This window comes from Ostrea edulis, chromosome 5 (assembly GCF_947568905.1).
Source record: "Ostrea edulis chromosome 5, xbOstEdul1.1, whole genome shotgun sequence".
NCBI lineage: Eukaryota > Metazoa > Mollusca > Bivalvia > Ostreida > Ostreidae > Ostrea > Ostrea edulis.
This window is the reverse complement of record NC_079168.1, coordinates 77,944,929-77,962,939: the sequence shown is the minus strand read 5'-3', so window position 1 is coordinate 77,962,939 and position 18,011 is coordinate 77,944,929. Positions and strand designations below refer to the sequence as shown.

At 35.6% G+C, this 18,011-nt stretch overlaps 2 protein-coding genes across 3 annotated transcripts; both read left to right on the top strand.

Annotated features, from left to right (window-relative positions):
* Nucleotides 1-3,662: 3,662 nt before the first annotated feature.
* LOC125651713 (15-hydroxyprostaglandin dehydrogenase [NAD(+)]-like) lies at nt 3,663-8,529 on the top strand. Its single transcript, XM_048880434.2, has 7 exons — nt 3,663-3,890; nt 4,298-4,418; nt 4,636-4,748; nt 6,240-6,336; nt 6,439-6,515; nt 6,619-6,770; nt 8,162-8,529. The coding sequence occupies exons 1-7, from the start codon at nt 3,798-3,800 to the stop codon at nt 8,289-8,291; spliced, it is 783 nt and encodes a 260-aa protein (XP_048736391.1). The 5' UTR covers nt 3,663-3,797; the 3' UTR covers nt 8,292-8,529.
* A 70-nt stretch (nt 8,530-8,599) lies between these two features.
* Nucleotides 8,600-16,496, top strand: LOC125651712 (15-hydroxyprostaglandin dehydrogenase [NAD(+)]-like). 2 transcript variants are annotated; one of them, XM_056166329.1, is made up of 8 exons: nt 8,647-8,774; nt 9,140-9,253; nt 10,621-10,741; nt 12,914-13,023; nt 13,197-13,293; nt 13,790-13,866; nt 15,401-15,549; nt 15,656-16,496. In XM_056166329.1, the coding sequence occupies exons 1-8, from the start codon at nt 8,682-8,684 to the stop codon at nt 15,783-15,785; spliced, it is 891 nt and encodes a 296-aa protein (XP_056022304.1). In that variant the 5' UTR covers nt 8,647-8,681; the 3' UTR covers nt 15,786-16,496. The 2 variants fall into 2 exon arrangements, with proteins under 2 accessions (XP_056022305.1, XP_056022304.1); XM_056166330.1 differs by lacking the exon at nt 9,140-9,253 and having other exon boundaries at nt 8,600-8,774.
* Nucleotides 16,497-18,011: the final 1,515 nt, after the last annotated feature.

Genomic DNA, 18,011 nt, shown 5'->3' with positions numbered 1-18,011 from the left:
TTCTTAAAAGTAAGTCAAGGCACTTTAGTGTAAAAAAAAAAAAAAAAAAAAAGTTTTGTCACAAAGTATGTAAATATGACACATGAGAGCCCTATCATTCACTATCTATTTTTTAAAAGTCATGAGCAAGGTTAAAGTTTCGCACAGACAGATAGAAAGGATGAAAACAGCATGCCCCAAAATATAGACGCGATGGCATAAAAGAAACTTGGGAACATTTAAATTTCGATATGATTTAGTGTGGTCCTGCTACTAGTGCCCTTGAAAATAATTTGTTTTATTAATTTCCTGTTTATTTCCATATAAAACTGATCTCCTAAATTGTGGCTCCATCCTACCCCTGGGGCCTTCAATATGAACAACCTTAAATTTGAGCTACTTATAGATGCTTGAATATTAATATGACAATACATATGTCCTAGCTATTGTCGAGATGATTTTAAAATATTTCCCAATAAAACTTTGGTCCCCTATTGTGGTCCCCAATCTACCACCGTGGGCCATGCATGATTTTATAAACCTGAATCTGCACTACTTGGAGATGCTTGCATGAAAGGTGAAGATAACGAACAGTGATCAATCTCATAACTCCTATAAGCAATACAAAATAAGAGAGTTGGGCAAACACTGACCCCTGGATATACCAAAGGTGGGATTAGGTGCCTAGGAGGAATAAGAATCCCCTGTCGACCGGTCACACCCGCTGTGAGCCCTATATCTTGATAAGGTAAACGGAGTTATCCGTAGTCAAAATTAGTGTGCCAAGAACGGCCTAACAATCGGTATGAAACAAGTTAGACAGCGTTTGACCCAATGATAGGTTGTATTGGCAAACTAGATTGTTATAACGACCATAGAATTTGCGAAATGCTGACTTTAAACGAGACTGTTGAAACTCCTGCACCATCACCTTGTTTGTCAATAGCCTGTTTTGATTTTTAAAAAAACCTGATCATACGCAGAACAAGCTCTTGCGTTTCGAATCAGTTAAGAGATATAAATACCAGTGGCGGATCTAGAAGAGGGGTTACGGGGGTTGCAATCCCCCCCCCCCTTGGATTCGCTAAAAAAAAAAAAAAAAAAAAAAAGAGAGAGAGAGAGAGAGAGAGAGAGAGAGAGAGAGAGAGAGAGAGAGAGAGAAAATAACTATAGAGTTATTAAAATCCTAGGCGATGGAAATTGTTAAAACAATTGTGCGTCAACATTTCTATCAGGTGATGATAATTCATATTATCTTTTATATAGTTGGTATCTGTAATATTACATTTTATTTTTAAAAAAATGAATTACTGGGAGTAAATCGGAATGCATTTTAAAACAGGATTCGTTTGAAAATCAAGAGCGACAAATATACGTCTGATAATTATACAATAACATTAATCCAAATTTGAATTTAGAAATACAAATTGATAGCATTCCTGTTAAGTTGTCGTTCAACTATGTTAACGTACGTTATAACAACTCTCATTTCAGTGGCGGGTTTAAGGAGGGGGAAAGGTCCACCTCTGGTATTTCCAGGTGTGTGTGTTTGCCCAACTCTCAATTTTGTATTGCTTATAGGAGTCATGAGATTGATCACTGTTCGTTATCTTAACCTTTCATCATAAATGTCGGTGTACATTTTAAAACTTTCATTATATATTTACAAAATTCAAGATGCAATCTATCAATGATGTTATTATCTTCATAACCCCATACTTCGGCTCTATACACCACGATGGGAGCAATAATTGAATGAAACAATTGTGATGATATATCTATAGGTAAACAAAATTTTCTAGACTTGCGTAATACATAGAACATGGCTTTAATTCCTTGCTTGTTGTACAAGTTTGTTTTTGTTAGATTTAAAACAACCCTTTCTAGTAAATTTGATAACTAAGTATTGAAATTCATCAACTACAAAGAATTGTTCGCCATTAAAATTATATCTAATATTGTCTAAATCACGATTTTTTACAAAAAAAATTTACAAATGTGGTTTTCTCAGCATTGGCCTTCAGGTTTCAAGTCTGACAATACAAAAACATTGCATTCAAAGAAGATTACATAGCTCTTCTGCAGATTCAGTTGATATTACAGCGTCTTCAGCATATAAGAACGGGTAGAACTTAGAATATACTTCAATCTCTGAATTGTCAAACACTAAATATGCAATATTATTGATTGATTGATTGTATATTGTTTTACGTCCATCTCCAGAATATTTCACTCATATGGAGACGTCACCATTGCCGGTGAAGGGCTGCAAAATTTAGGCCCATGCAATATTACAAATATCAATGAGACCATTATATGAATGTGACATAAATTCAACCAGATCACTGAAAAATATGGAAAACAAGAGGGTGATAGATTTTCGTCCTGTCTAACTCTTATATTTGAAGTAAAAAATTGAACAATTAGAACCATTTCTAACACAGGACTTGACATTCTCATACAAGTTTTGAATAACAATCAGTATTTTGTCATCAATAGATGTACGTAGTATTTTTTGTCATAACATGATTACTTCTCCTAGGCACCTGATCCCACCTCTGGTGTGTCCAGGGGTCAGTGTTTGCCCAACTATCTATTTTGTATTGCTTATAGGATTTATGAGATTGATCACTGTTCGTTATCTTCACCTTTCATGATTCTGTTTACAAAGTCAAAAACTTTATGATAATCAATGAAGGCGCAATATAACTATTTCTTCCCGAATAAGCATAAATTTACATTTAAGATTAGATATATGATATGTTGTACTCTACCTCCTTTCTTAAGCCAGCTTGTTCCTCACATACATCGTAAACAATCCATTATTGAGTAATACATGTAAATAACTTGTCAAAACAACTTTGAAATATTGTAATATCTCTAAAGTTGTCTGCATAAAATTTATCACCTTTATTTTTATATATTGGACAAATGCAACCTTCAGACCATGTACTAGGTATTATACCACTTTCAAATACAACATTTAAAATCTCAGTGAAGACAGGCATAGGCTTATCAATAGAGTGCTTCAAAATACCACCTGCTTTATTACTTTATAAAAGAGACTTTACAGTATCAAATACTTCCTTTTCACTAATAACTTGATTAAGTTTAATATTAAGTTTACTAATATTATCAGGCAACACCGAATATCAACATCATCCTGGACAATATTAAGATTCTTGAAATTTTAACCTTATACTAACATTATCAGAGTTAGTTTGTTGACTCCACCCTATATTTGCCTTTTGTCGATTATCTTTGGAAGGAGATTGGTCATTCAATTCAATAAAGCTGAATCCCCTTCACCAACAAATGATTTGATTTAAATATTTCAAAAGATGTCACAAAATTTTACTAATTTTTAATTATCTCCACTTTATAAAAGGTGTGACACTTCATTTGAACAAACTTGAATTAAAAATCATCATTTAGTTAATACCCAAGCATGCTTTGTGTAGCAAGTTTGGTGGTTCAGGAGAGTAAGTCACTAGTTTACGGGCGGCCGGACGGACTCCGGGCAAAAGACACACTTTTAAGAGCTTTCACCTCAGGTGAGCTAAACCAAAACAAAACAAATAAACCCCAAAAATGAATTTAAAAAAAAAAACATTCCGAAAATATAATACACACACACAAAGCAAGCAAGCAAGAAAAAACCAACCAACCAAAAACCACAACACATTCAAAGGTCATACCAAGAGAAGGTAACTCTTGTAAACAGTACTACATAGTGTATGTCGATGATGATGTCAGTTTGAGCAAAGTACACGTACTTAAACCACGGGTATAACTGTCTGCATTATAAGTATTGCAGTATGTTACTGGATGGAAAAGTGGCCTTGATTACCGGGGGAGCACAGGGACTAGGTAAAGCCTTCGCTGAAGAACTTCTGAAACAGAAAGTAAAGGTAAGAAATCAGGTATGGGGCGCAATTCGGGAAATCATACGAATTTAAAATAGACCTGTTCTTGTGTTATTTTGAACGTCTTGATTAAATTGGACTTTGTAGCTCTTTAGTGAATAAAATTTGAAGAAGTATTTATTTTTAATTTTAATCAAATACATGTACATTTATCACTGCAGTTAATCTAGACAGAGATTCGGCTGAATATTTAGACTGACGCCTTCACCAAATCTCGGATGTCTGGAATAGTAATTTTGATATTGTTAATTTGTGTCATACATGTATCTAGTATTTTCGGTGAGATTAGGCTCCGTGAGAAGTGAAGGGAGTTGAATCTGGTCGATGTCAACTCTTGTAGCAGCCTAGAGCAGTATGTTAGGGTTTAAAACTTTCATGAACTCTGTTTTAAGGTTTGCATTTGTGACGTGAAGCAAGAAACAGGAGAGAAAACCATCGATGAATGGAAGCCGAAGTATGACAACAGAGCCATTTTTGTTAAATGTGACGTCAGCAATCTTACAGAATTTGAAGGTATGAAAATGAAAATGCCATATTATTGGTTATTCTATATATGTTTCAATTTAATTTAGCAAAAAAAAAAAAAAATGAAATAAAAAAATAATAATAAAAAAAACAACAACAAAAACAAAACAACAACAAACAAACCGGGAAAGTATGATAGTAAATATAATGAAATTGACGCGATTGTTGAGTCGTGTGATAGATAACAAGAGGTTTTTATTTGTAGAAGCCTTTAAACAAGCGACAGCAAAATTTGGAGGACTTGATATAGTGGTTAACAATGCTGGATTATCCGGAGAAAATGTCATTTCCTGGAGAACCATTGTTATTGTCAACTTAGTACGTAGACTAAGGCCAAGGAAACATTAAAACCACATGGATGAACCCTCAAAGTTTTAAAGTTCCCATTTTAGTGATTTTGATCGTTGACGTAGCCACGTTAGGTAGCCAGTCATTACGAAACCCGGTTCATTTCCATGATTACACAATAACGTCCAGATGTGAATTAATTTCCCCATAAGTATTTTTCGTTAATATTTTAGATGATAAATCATCTCCGTTTTGTTAAATGATAATTATTCAAATAGGCAAACTCGCGGCAACGCGGCTTTCATTAGGCTGGCGCGATCCCCATCACTGCCACACGAGCGTAACAGACCTGGGGCCCGTTTTACAAAACAACTTACGACAAAGCCGTAAATCTTAAATTGTATTACACATTTATTAGTTTAAATGAATGAATTAAAACGTTTCTGATACTTAATTTTCAGCATTATTTCAGTATGTAAAGTTGGTCGCAAGTTTTAAGTTCTGTTGTAAAACGCATCCTAGACTCGGCTTTTGTAGCATTTTCAATAATCAAGAGCTTATTTTACCTTTAGTTAAACTATAGTTTGATTTCTATTAATCATTCGTGTTTATAATAAATGAAGACCGAATACATAATTTGTAAAGGATCTTATGAATCGATACCAATAGCAACAGCGTTCGAATTGACTGACTACCAAACATGGCTACGTCAACAAACGAAATTATTTGAAGCTGTGTTTTCAGGTCATATAGGACTTTAATGAATATTTGATGGTATGTTTGGACACAAATATGGTAGGAAAATATGTTAAAAATCTTTTGATATTAAATTTATGAGACGGCAATACAAGAATACAACGATATGAGGCGTCAACCGTGCGCATTTTTGTGCGCTGTAAATTGAAGATTTTAATATCAAAGGGGTGGATCTGTAGCCCCCTGATTTGTCCCAATATTTTCTCAGAGAACTACAGCTCTTCAGCTAAGATAAAAGTCGATATAGGACAAGTCATTAAGGTACTGAAAGTTGAATTACGTGTTTTTTTTAAAGACTTGAAATGCTAAATAATGTTGAAATCCAGACGAAAAATATCATGTATGATAAAGGTAATCTGAAAAGTTATAGAAATCAATAAAAAAATAATTCAAATGTACAAATTTTCCATCAAAGGTTAGTATAACGATATACATTTATTATCTGTACGTGTAATGATAAGACGTTTTTATATAGATATACATTTATTATCTGTACGTGTAATGATAAGACGTTTTTGCGGCTGTCTGTCACAATTAAGTTATATATTACCATTCGTATTCTGTACTTTTCACTGTCACCATTATGGTTCGAATTCTAGATATATATCTAAAAGAGTCTTTTAATGGAGAATGTTTGAATATTGTTGTGTACAGTTTACATTAGTAATTGGCCTGCTTGCTATTTGTCAGCTTGCTTTTCTATAATGTTTCGTTGATACACGCATCTGAATATTCATGAATTCATGACACGATTGTTCCTGGTAGATTGGTGTGATAGAAGGCACTAAGCTGGCGGAAAAGTACTTGAACAAACAGTCTGGGGGTCGAGGGGGCGTGGTCGTTAACATTGGATCTACAGCAGGTCATATATTTAATAAGGAAACATTGTTTGCATAAGAAAGTACTTTTTCGGGACACTGTTTTAGATTTGCTGATGATCTGGTACAATTTTTTTTTTTTTTAGGTTTAACCCCGATACCATATGCTCCTGCGTACGCTGCGTCAAAATATGGTGTGGTAGGGTACACCAGAAGTGTTGCAGTAAGTACACGTAACTTCAAAACGAAGCACATCATTATTTAGGAATGGAATGATTTAAACAATAACCTACATTGTACCTGTATTAAGCAAACTTCTATTCCAGCTGAAACCGGACACTGGACCGTCGGGGCTGCGGTACGTCTGTCTCTGCCCGGCTTTCACTTACACTTCCATGTTTTCAGAGGTTCAGCAAGCGATGGCAGTTCCTGGGCATGAAAGTTTATCAAAAGTAGTACAAGACACAGGAATAAACAAGTAAGATTTATCAAAAGTAGTACAACACACGGGAATATACAATTAAGATTTATAAAAGTAGTACAAGACACGGGAATAAACAATTAAGATTTATCAAAAGTAATCCAAGACATGGGAATAAACAAGTAAAAGAAAATGGAGAGGTTGTCGACCATTTGAGAAATGTAATGTTTCAAATATTCTACGTATATTGCCATTCTTATTAAAACCAGACTGCTTCTCCTTACACTTCGCAAGCATTCATGTTTTGATTCTGGTTTACGTTAACTGTCACAAGAGGAGACAAAGTTAAGAGAAAAGCAGGCTGACTTAATCACAGTTGTGATTTAAACCCGGGACAGGCGACATATTGAAAATGGATTAAAACAAATGTGTTGATTTCCTTGTGACAGTTTTGTGCATTGCTGTTAAATGTTTGAAAACATCTTGTCTATTGCGTAAATCCAGGCACATCTGAGTCGAGACGTCGGTCGAAGCATAAACCGTCACCGACTCCGGCATTTACACGTTAACATGAATGCTTGAAGAGAAGTCGATGAAGGCTATGCCTCTCGACTTCTCTAAAGAGAATACTTACACTCCTGTCAACTTGATTTGCTTGACATAGTTATTATATACCTGTCTCAATTTCTGGATATGAAATATGGGACTTTGAAAATTTAAAAAACAGTCGAAATTTCTCATATGAAGTTGTTGAAAACTGTTTCTAATTTAAGGTGGATCGATCCTCATATGACTTATCAATATTAATGGTTAAAAGTGGAAAAACTGTATTAATTTCCACTCAATATAGTTTAATTCAATCAATAACCAAAGAAAATATGTATGTTGCCACCTTTTTAAAGATGTCAGACATACAAAAACAGAAGTATATATCAACATAAAAAAATCACACATTTTCGTTAAACAGAATAATGAAAATTAATAATTTAAAAAAAAAACAACTTGCTGAAATGACACATTTCAAATGTCAACAGTTTAAGAAAACTGCTAATCCATAGATACATGAAAATTAATTGTGGATATTAGGGAAATCATTGTGTCATAGACATTCAGTAGAGGAAATTCCAGCATAGGAGTTATTGCCCTTGACAACATTTTAAAAATTATAAATAATCGATTATCTGTGGAAAATAAAACCTTTTTCAGTATTAAAAGTTTACCAATTTTTTTTATTTTATTCAGTAAATGAAATTCCTCTGAAAGATATATTTCTATCATGCCCAAAATTTAATTTAATAAAAATTTTGCAAAAACCTATGACATCACAAGAGGATCGATCGACCTTAAAAGTTCCGGTGTAAGGAGAAGGGTGTGGTTTTCATCAAACTGTATACATTGTATATTGCATGAAAGATAAAATTTCAACTTGCCTCTTGTTTTTGTTGTAGGATTGAGGATGTGGTTGAAGCATTCATGCAGTTACTTTTGACCGACGATAACAATGGTGGAGTGATGATCATAAGCAAAAAGGGCGGTATCCAGTACCACGGCAGGCGGCGCAAGGTCAACAAACTCTAGAGGTCACAGGAACGGTATCAGCAGGCGGCGTAAGGTCAACAGACTCTAGAGCCTGTCAGTCGCCATAGGCAGCGGAAAAATGTTCATAAAAATTTAATATTTATAATGGACTGGTGTATGAATTATTAAAGATATCTGGAGAGAGAGAGAGAGAGAGAGAGAGAGAGAGAGAGAGAGTTTATTATATAAAAGACTGTTAAATAAATTGAATTTCATTCCATATTCATAATCAAGAAAATACAATGCCTTTTGTTTTGATTGCAATGAGTTTCCATACTTGTAACGAAAGGCGAGATAACTCTAAATGCGACACCAATCTCGACCTGGAATCGACGATGATATGAATTATGAAGTAAATTTAACTGAATTTCCAAAGATCAGTTCTCTGCAATGTTACTAGACGGTAAGGTAGCCTTAGTAACAGGGGGAGTCCAGGGCCTTGGTAAGGCATTCGCCGAGGAGTTACTTAAAAGTCGAGTTAAGGTACGTGTTAAAATTGGTAAAGTTACTATTACATGATAAAGTTATGACAGATTCTGAAACTATCTGAACGTTTTTTATCTGTACGAAAGTCCCTAAAGAACATCCAAAATATGAACAGTGCAGGATTGAACAATGTTTTTCAATAGGGTTGAAGCCTGTTTCCTTGGAATGATAAAAATATTGGTATTGACAGTGACTGGATGAACAATCCATTTCCCTATCCTTATTTAAATAGATAAAAATACAGAAGGGTTATGATAAGTTAAACAGAAACCACAAAGAGTTTAAAATGTACTCGTGTGAAACGTGTACTAAGAATGTTGTTCAACTTTTCTCTCGCCACTCGATTTGCTCCCGTCCTCAAGAACCTCAACGGTACTGGCAGAAAAAAACACCTGTTTGCCAAGAAACGAATGGTTGATGTTTTCAAGTACCCCCCGATGACATCCTTCAGACGCAACGGAAACCTGAAGTACATGGTAGTGTAGCGGTCAGCCGGGTTCGATCGCCGGTGGCGATTCAGGGGCCCCGGGTTCGAATCCCGGTCTGGTCCGTTGCATTTTCTCCCTTCCTGTTACATTTGGTGCTGTAGAATAGCCCCTGGAACTGACAGCTAGGTGAAAATGTCTGCCAGGAGATAAAGATCCTGGGTTGATGTCTTCTGGTGTGAAGACATTTAAGGAGGGAGGAATGTAGCGGTCAGTTGGGTTCGATTGCCGGTGACCAGATAGCTCAGCTGGTAGAGCACCTGACTAGAGATTCAGGGGGCCTGGGTTCAAATCCTGGTCTGGTCCGTTTCACTTTCTCCCTTCCTGTTACAGTAGTAAGGACTAGACTGAATAACCCTTTACCCAATGGAGGGTTCAAAACAGGCTCAGACCTCAGATGTCAATTATGCAAATATAGCTCAGACACTGAGGGTTTTAGCAGTCCTGTCGCAGTTATAAAATATTGGGAAACTTTCCCTGCAAAACTAATAACTGTATCTCATCAGTCGCGATGTCTGCCCTAGGAGAAAAAGCAGACCTTATATATATATATATATATATATATTTATATATATATATATACAAAGCACTAAGATGACCAAGGACACGAACAACGAGATTGTCATTGTTGTTCGTGTCGTTGGTCATTTTAGTGCTTTTTATAATTTTTTGTATTTGACCTTGTATCGATGTTGTGGATCCGACACTGAGGTATCGGGTATTGTTGGAACTTTAGTGCTTTTATATATATATATATGGGGCGAAAATTTTCAGTACCTAGTTGTGATTATTTAGTGCTTTATAAATATATATATATATATATATAATAATTTATAATATTTTATTATGTATGAAAGGTGAAGATAACGAACAGTGATCAATCTTATAACTCCTATAAACAATACAAAATAGAGAGTTGAGCAAAAATGTATCCCTGGATATACCAGAGGTGGGATCAGGTGCCAAGGGGGATAGATAGATCATTTATTTATTCTTAGTGCACAGTAAATTTATTGAATCTCATCGGATACGAGTTAAGTTTAATATAATGAACGAATTAGTAAATTCATTCCACCCGAGATTAATCAAGTCTATTATTACTACTTCGTGCATTGTGGATCAGCTCTTTGGACGAATAGAACAAGTCCTAATTTGCTCCGCTTTTAACATTGATTGGCAAGCCTACATGTAAAACCAAAAACATGTAGACTGTGGTGTGAATACGTTTGCAGATTTAGTGTATTTAGTTTTAGTGCTAGATGTATTTTATGCTGTTGTATTGTTATTCTCTGTTAGTAAAAATGAAATTTTTTTCGTGCTGAAGACAACGAGTTAATCCTTTTTCTGTATATATCCAGGTTTGTATTTGTGACTTGAACGTTGACGCTGGTGAAAAAACTGTCAGAGAATGGAAATTAAAGTATGGAAACAATGCCATGTTTCTACAATGTGACGTCACTGACCATTCTCAATTTGAAGGTGAATATAAAATACAAAAAAAAAAACAAAAAAAAAAAAACAACTTTTCAATACTTACGGAAATTCTTTGTATATGACACTATTTTGAGGCCAATACGATGTTTTGGTTACACTATTGTGCTAAACATCTTATTGACCTAAAAATGCCAATAATTATTTGAAATGTTTGCTTTCCAATACATAAAAAAATACACAGCAAAAATGAATCAAGCTTAAATTTTAGCATTCCTAGAATGATAAAGAGAGGGGGTTGTCTCCAATCTGACCAAGTTTCAGGTAGTATTTGTAGAGAACTCATAGCGTTACCATTTAGATTACATGGAAATTACAACATATTTCTATCTATACATTTGATGTTACTACATGTACGATTTTCAACCGGGCTTGCATCTGTTAAGAATGCCGAGGACACTTTGAACATTTATGGTGATTTTAATATTTAAAATTTTGGCACTTTTCTTTATAACTAACCGTTCCTTTATTGTAACTTCCGTTCTTTACAGATCGTTTTGACTAGATGGCCCTCAAATACGTTGAAATCGTGTGTTTTACTTTGATGGAACGCATGTCAACCGGCGAAAGGTACATCATCAGTTAGGAAAATCATCGCTGCAGCGAATTTGCTACGATAATCCATTAAATTTTTAGTTTAGAGTATAGACACTGGTGTTGAACTGAGTGGGGGTATTTTTTTCAAGTTGGCGACTTCCGTCCCTTGTATTGATATTGTACTACTGCAGGGGGTGTAACTTAAACGATGCATTAAGTATCGGCGTCTTTATCAAAACGACTTCAAAGGGGGGTTTCAAGAGGATTCATATTTTTATTTATTTTATTTTATTTTCCACAATGCGGAAGATAAGCCCCTGTGTAAAATGTAAGTTTTCCCAATAAATCAGAAGATCTTGTCATCTATTTCTCTGAGAGTGGAAAAAAATGATTGCTTCTTTTTCGTTTATTTTTTCGTAAACAAGAGACCATTATTTACTTTACATTTAAAAACTTTAGGTTGGGGGTGCGCCCCCTCCCCGTTAAATCCGCCAATAGAAGTATAAAATTAATTTTCCCATTTCCGCATTCGGCGAAAAGTTCACAGCATGGCATATTACGGATTCTCTAATCTTTGATTTTCTGCTTGTGGACACGAACCTTACTGGTCTGTTCAAGTTAAAATTCTTTGCAAGTCGGGCAAATGGCACAGTAAATAAAATTTTCGATTTGCAGTTCATCTGGAAGTTGGCACGGATTTCCATTCTCGATTTAAGCTGGATTCTGTTTCCTAAATCCTTGATGTAGGCACAGGTACCGCATCTAGGGTCGCCACATTTAGTAACAGAAGGAATATCTTCCTGGGCTTTGGTTAGCATCCTTTTTAGATCGGGGATCTAAAATGATACATGTTATAATAATGAGACAAAATAAAAAGATGTTAACCAAAGCCCGTTTAGGGTTTTGTATGATAATGGCCTAAGTTAACTGATAGATTTTTCTGTCATGAAGGGTGCGTGTAAAGCGTAGGAAAATGTGAATTCATTTTCAGTTATGTCCCTTTGGCTAAATGGGGCCACAATATGGAGTCAAATTTTTCATTGGAATAAAGATTGATGAAAATCTTTGAAAAATCACAACAGCTGAACATTAACAGGGTCAAGGTGACTCAAGTGAGCAATGTGGCCCATAGACTTCGTTGTACATGTTTTAATTGTGTAAAACTTCCGTTTGTCCTGAGGAGGGACAGGTCGTCCCTAAAATTTGACTATGTAATTGTTTGTTTCGTTTGGCTATATTATACATATAATTATATATATATGTCTGACGTGTTTCATACCGATTGTTAAGCCGTTCTTGGCACACTGATTTTGACTGTGGATAACTCCGTTTACCTGATCAGGATATGGGGCTCACGGCGGGTGTGACCGGTCAACAGGGGATGCTTACTCCTCCTAGGCAACTGATCCCACCTCTGGTGTGTCCAGGGGTCCGTGTTTGCCCAACTATCTATTTTGTATTGCTTGTAGGAGTTATGAGATTGATCACTGTTCGTTATCTTCACCTTGCATGGATATACAATCCAATGAGGAATTGCTAGAATTGGAATACATACATTCATTTAGAGGTCTGATTAACCCTTTATTCGAATAATACTTTAACCATTAAATGTTAACATTCCAGATGTATTCAAACTGACAATTGCGAGGTTTGGAGGACTGGATATTGTGGTTAATAATGCTGGGGTGCTTGTTGAAAGTCAGTCTTGGAGAACTACAATTATGGTCAACGTGGTTAGTTAAGAGTCCTATCATAAAAACCGAGAAGTACAACTTGTTCGAAATTCTTTTTGCGTATTCTTTTTTTAAGCATTACCACCCTGAAACTTCCGAGCTAAATGACTTGATTTTTGCTGTTTTTATTTATATTTATAAACAATGGGAAAAACAGATGTTTCTATTTTCAGATCGGAGTTATAGAAGGAACAAAACTAGCTGACCAGTATATGAACAAACAAAATGGGGGACGGGGCGGTGTCGTCATCAATATCGCGTCCACAGCAGGTATACCCTCTGATGATCTTTACACTTAGTTTTCCACGTGTTTACGAAAACAATTGCAGATATATATATATATATATATTTCCAGTGTTCTTTACAAATTTGTAATGTTGGCCATTTCCTTATGCACACGATGCAATTGCGGACATGCAGTGCGCGTGTAGGTCAGGATTTGAATCTTGATAGACATGCTACGTCTATTTCAACGGCTGGGAATTCCGACAAAAATCAAAGTAGAGTGTAAAAATAAGGAGTAAATATAAATTTTTGAAAATACATTAGGATATGAACTGCATAGTTTCACACTGGCAAACTTTTCAGGAGGCGCCTCACGAAGTATGCTGGGGTGCGGCGTCGCAGTTCATGTCCTGGTGTATTTTCAACCATGAAATTTATGTACGTATCGTAGAATGTGCTGGAAATTAACCAGTTTTTCCTATTTTTGTTTAGGTTTAACCCCAGTGCTGGAAATTAACCAGTTTTTCCTATTTTTGTTTAGGTTTAACCCCGGTGTTTTTCATGCCTGTGTATGTGGCTTCCAAATACAGCGTTGTTGGATATACAAAAAGTGTAGCGGTAACTGTTTTCTGAAGTTTATTTTTACAATCCATTCAAACTGAATAACAAGCAATAATTGTAAAAATAGCGGTCAAAGATCACTTATCCCCACCAACCCCTTTTTAGATTTAATACAGATAACACTTCCATGTAACACAATCTCGCGAGTATTATGGATTAAAGTTATCTGTCTTTGTCTGAAAACTGATTGCCGCTAGAATTCAACACAGCTATCTTCCACAGATATTTAATCTGTGATCAATTCAGGATAATAAAAGGAGAGAAAACCCCCACTATTGGGCCGGATTCGGTTTTAGTCTTTACAAAAAGATAATTCATATTTGTTCTAGTTTATGACTTTAGACTAAGCAAAAGCAATAAGTTGTTTTTCACACTTCGCAGCGCCTTTAGTATGTTGATTTAGGAGGAAACTTTCTATACACCTCTTGCTACATGTTTACGCACTTTAATTAAGTTCTTTATTTTCAATCCATATTTCATATTTTTGTAATGGTAATATCTTAACCACTTTGGGTGCTAACTGCTTACTTGGTCGTATAAACATGTCACAGATACATGCCATTAAAATTATGAAAATGGAAATCTGAGGAAGTGTAGGTACTGTTGTGTAATCCGGTAATTTAAAAAACCCTTTCTGACTTTAGCCCGTTGAATTCAAAAGTATGCGTTCATGTAAGTGTAAATATATTAACGGTCTCGTTTAAAGTCAGCATTTCGCAAATTCTATGGTCGTTGTAATGCTCTAGTTTGTGTATACAACTTATTATTGGGTCAAGTGCTGTCTAACGTGTTTCATACCGATTGTTAGGCCGTTCTTGGCCAATTGATTTTGACTACGGATAACTCCGTTTACCTGATCAAGATATAGGGCCTACGGCGGGCGTGACTGGTCGACGGAGTATGCTTACTCCTCATATACTAGGCATGTGATCCCACCTCTGGTGTGTCCAGGGGTCCGTGTTTGCCTAACTATCTATTTTGTATTCCTTTTATACGTGGTACACTTACTTGAGTCGAGTAACACAGAATGAATGACTATTGTCCTTAAGAATTGTTCTGCTTGATTGCGTTTGTGTACATGGGTTTGGAATTTAATTTCACTTAAATTCCTTATATATGCAGATTGAGCATGCATTTTATCTAGATCTCTGAAGGGAAATGTACACATTTTTATACGGAATATAAAAGAAGTACTGAAAAGGCGAGATTTTAAAAACAATGTGAAAGTGCGGTGAGAGGTGGATTCGAACCAAGACAAAAGGAATCTCAGCACACAGTGTAGGTTACTGAGCTATACTAACTTCAACAACGGAGGGTATAAAAAGGAAACAGGTTGTATAAAAACCCAGGCTCCCTAATGTCTTAATGAAAGTTGATTTAACAATGTGACTCTCCTATAGGTTTTTTCTCATGTTATCCTGAACTGACCCTTTTTATCCGAACATCGCACATGCTAATACAAACACATTCATGTACGCACAACACGATCTCCATGGCATAGTTAAAATGTCGTATGTTTGACTTACATCAGATGAATCCAGCCATCGACAGTACCGGGATGAGGTTTGTGTGTCTGTGTCCTGGATTCACGGATACGTCCATGTTAACTGAGGGAGGGAAGGAGGACGTTTCCGGAAAAGACGAAGCGGAACAGATTGTTCAGAGTGCAGGCGTGAACACGTGAGGACAACTATTTTGGTATTTCGTAAAAGTATGATGGTATTGTCTATGAGACAGATGACACACAGAGAGTCGTTGACGTATTTTCAATCATTTTGATTTAAAGAGTAGAGTCGGTTGTTGAAGCGTTCATGCAGTTACTTCTGACCGACGATAACAATGGGGGAGTGATGGCGGTAACCAAGCAGCGCGGTATCCAGTACCACGGCAGGCGGCGCAAGGTCAACAAACTCTAGAGGTCACAGGAACGGTAGCAGCAGGCGGCGTAAGATCAACAGACTTTAGAGACCACGGGAATGGCCGCGGCAGTTGCACCTCCATGATTACACATTTCTTGAATTAATTTTAAGGTATCACACCGGTAACTATTTTCACTATATATTACTATAGAGGGAAAAAAATCATTAAAAATCAGTTTACAGAATTGATGCCGAATAACGCAGTTGGAAACGTTCTATGTTACCTATCTCGTCTGCTGACATCAGAAAAACAACACCCTACGCGGCATTTTAGAAAAACAATTTGCCCGCAAACAAGACTACCCTCAAATCCACATGTTTTTCACAAGAACCGGAGTGCACTTCAGGAAGTAACCTCAGCTACCAACAGCAAATAGTTCCTTTGTATACACTTGGTTATTTCTACAAATTTCACAAAATTTCCTAATCAGGGGTACAAAAATTCAGAGAAAAGAAGAAGAGGAAATGAGAAAAATTGCGCAAGGAAATTTTTTTCTTTAAATATATGGAACTACAATTGACTAAGTTCCTTTTGAGTGGACAATTACCGGTGTGATACCTTAAGCATGATGGCCAATCAAGACACTGAGCGAATGCTATGATAATTATGTAGTTTGCAGTATGATGCAACGAACACAGAATAATCACTGACTGAATCATTATAACAGCTGATTCTTTTCTTTAATATTGAATAAACAATTAATTGATGTTGGGGTAATGTACTCCGTGTTGATTGTTTTGTGGAAATGGTTAATACATGTACGCAATACACGGAGATGTGGGGAAAGCCCGAAGTATTATAACTTCCAAATATGAAAATGGTATGCGAGGAAATATTTTGGTAATATTTGCATTGTCAATGTTTTTACTTTTGATATCTTTAAAAGTAGTAATGATAGTAATTTCCGCATAAATACTTTGCAGTTGTACTGATCGTTAACTTTGATAAATTTTTCGTTGCGTGCTGCTCGCTTTAACACCAGCACATTACTGTTGACGACCCTATGTTATTTGTGAGAGCGCTAGATCTAGACAAGGTGGCGGTATGTATGGTTTGATGAAGTACGTGTGGTTTTGGTTTGAAATCAAACAGTTTTAGATTAGTTTTTAGTTTGCAAAACCAGTTGAAAATTGAAAATACCTGGTGTGGTACAATTTCGTCCTTTGAAGGAGACTAGAATGAAAAATTTGAAACCCCGGACAAGAGTTTAAAAAATGTGATTCATGGTTTCAATTCCTATTAGCTTGACAATTTACATACAAATCGAGGGTGAACGTTCCATTCTGTTTGTAACGTCTCATGCTATAAAACATGTATGTCAGACAAATGTTATAAAGGAAAAGTTTGAAGCTGTTTAATTTCCAGTCCAATAACAAAAATACTAAATTTCTACATAGAAAAATGCTCATGATTGAGGATCATTAGATAGATATATGTACCACTGAGTTAATAATAAATATAGCTATACCAATTTCCTCTTTAGTTTTTCTCAGTTTCTAAAGGTATAGCTAAATCTACACTAATTTCCTCTTCTTTGTTTTTTCTGAGTTCCAAAAGAAGTAACTAAATTCATACCAGATTCCCTTTTTTATATTTTCTAAATAACTGAATATACACTATAGTTTCCTCTTTGATTTATCTGAGTTCTTAAAGAAATAATTAAATGTACATCAAATTTTTTCTTCATTTTTGTTTCTTAGTTACCGTACCTATACCGGATTCCGAAACTTCACAAAAACCCCTTTCAAACATAGATACATTGCTGGATCCAGTAACTGTTCTCCAAGCCCCTATCTTTGCTCCTCACGAAATATTAACAGCTGTGAACGAAATTCTTCGAACGTAATTTGTCACAACATATAACAGAAGTGGTGTGAATCAGATGTGGATTCTTATAGTCAATTTGAAATCAAAAAAACTTTTCGCAAATCAACAACATAAAAACTTATGACTTTTCACCATATTGGGATGATTGAATCATCTCCATCTTTTACTTCTCGTATTTAAGTAACAACTTTCTCTCATCACCTGCATATGATGTCTACTTCTTTCGTGTCATTATGATGATCTAATTTGTCATTGGGTCGAATGCTGTCTGACGTTTCATACCAATTGGTAAGCGATTCTTTATGCAGGGATTTTGATTACGGATTACTCCGTTTATCTAATCAAGATATAGGGACCACAGCGGGTGTGGCCCGTCGACAGGGACTGCCTACTCC

What these genes read in the sequence shown, in the direction of transcription:
- LOC125651712 (XM_056166329.1), top strand. Translation starts at nt 8,682, where the DNA reads ATGTTACTAGACGGTAAGGTAGCCTTAGTAACAGGGGGAGTCCAGGGC. An exon ending in TACTTAAAAGTCGAGTTAAG is followed by an intron (nt 8,775 to 9,139) that starts GTACGTGTTAAA and finishes CCCGTCCTCAAG; the next exon opens with AACCTCAACGGTACTGGCAG. An exon ending in CAATATCGCGTCCACAGCAG is followed by an intron (nt 13,294 to 13,789) that starts GTATACCCTCTG and finishes ATTTTTGTTTAG; the next exon opens with GTTTAACCCCGGTGTTTTTC.
- LOC125651713 (XM_048880434.2), top strand. Translation starts at nt 3,798, where the DNA reads ATGTTACTGGATGGAAAAGTGGCCTTGATTACCGGGGGAGCACAGGGA. An exon ending in TAACATTGGATCTACAGCAG is followed by an intron (nt 6,337 to 6,438) that starts GTCATATATTTA and finishes TTTTTTTTTTAG; the next exon opens with GTTTAACCCCGATACCATAT. An exon ending in CAAGACACAGGAATAAACAA is followed by an intron (nt 6,771 to 8,161) that starts GTAAGATTTATC and finishes TTTTTGTTGTAG; the next exon opens with GATTGAGGATGTGGTTGAAG.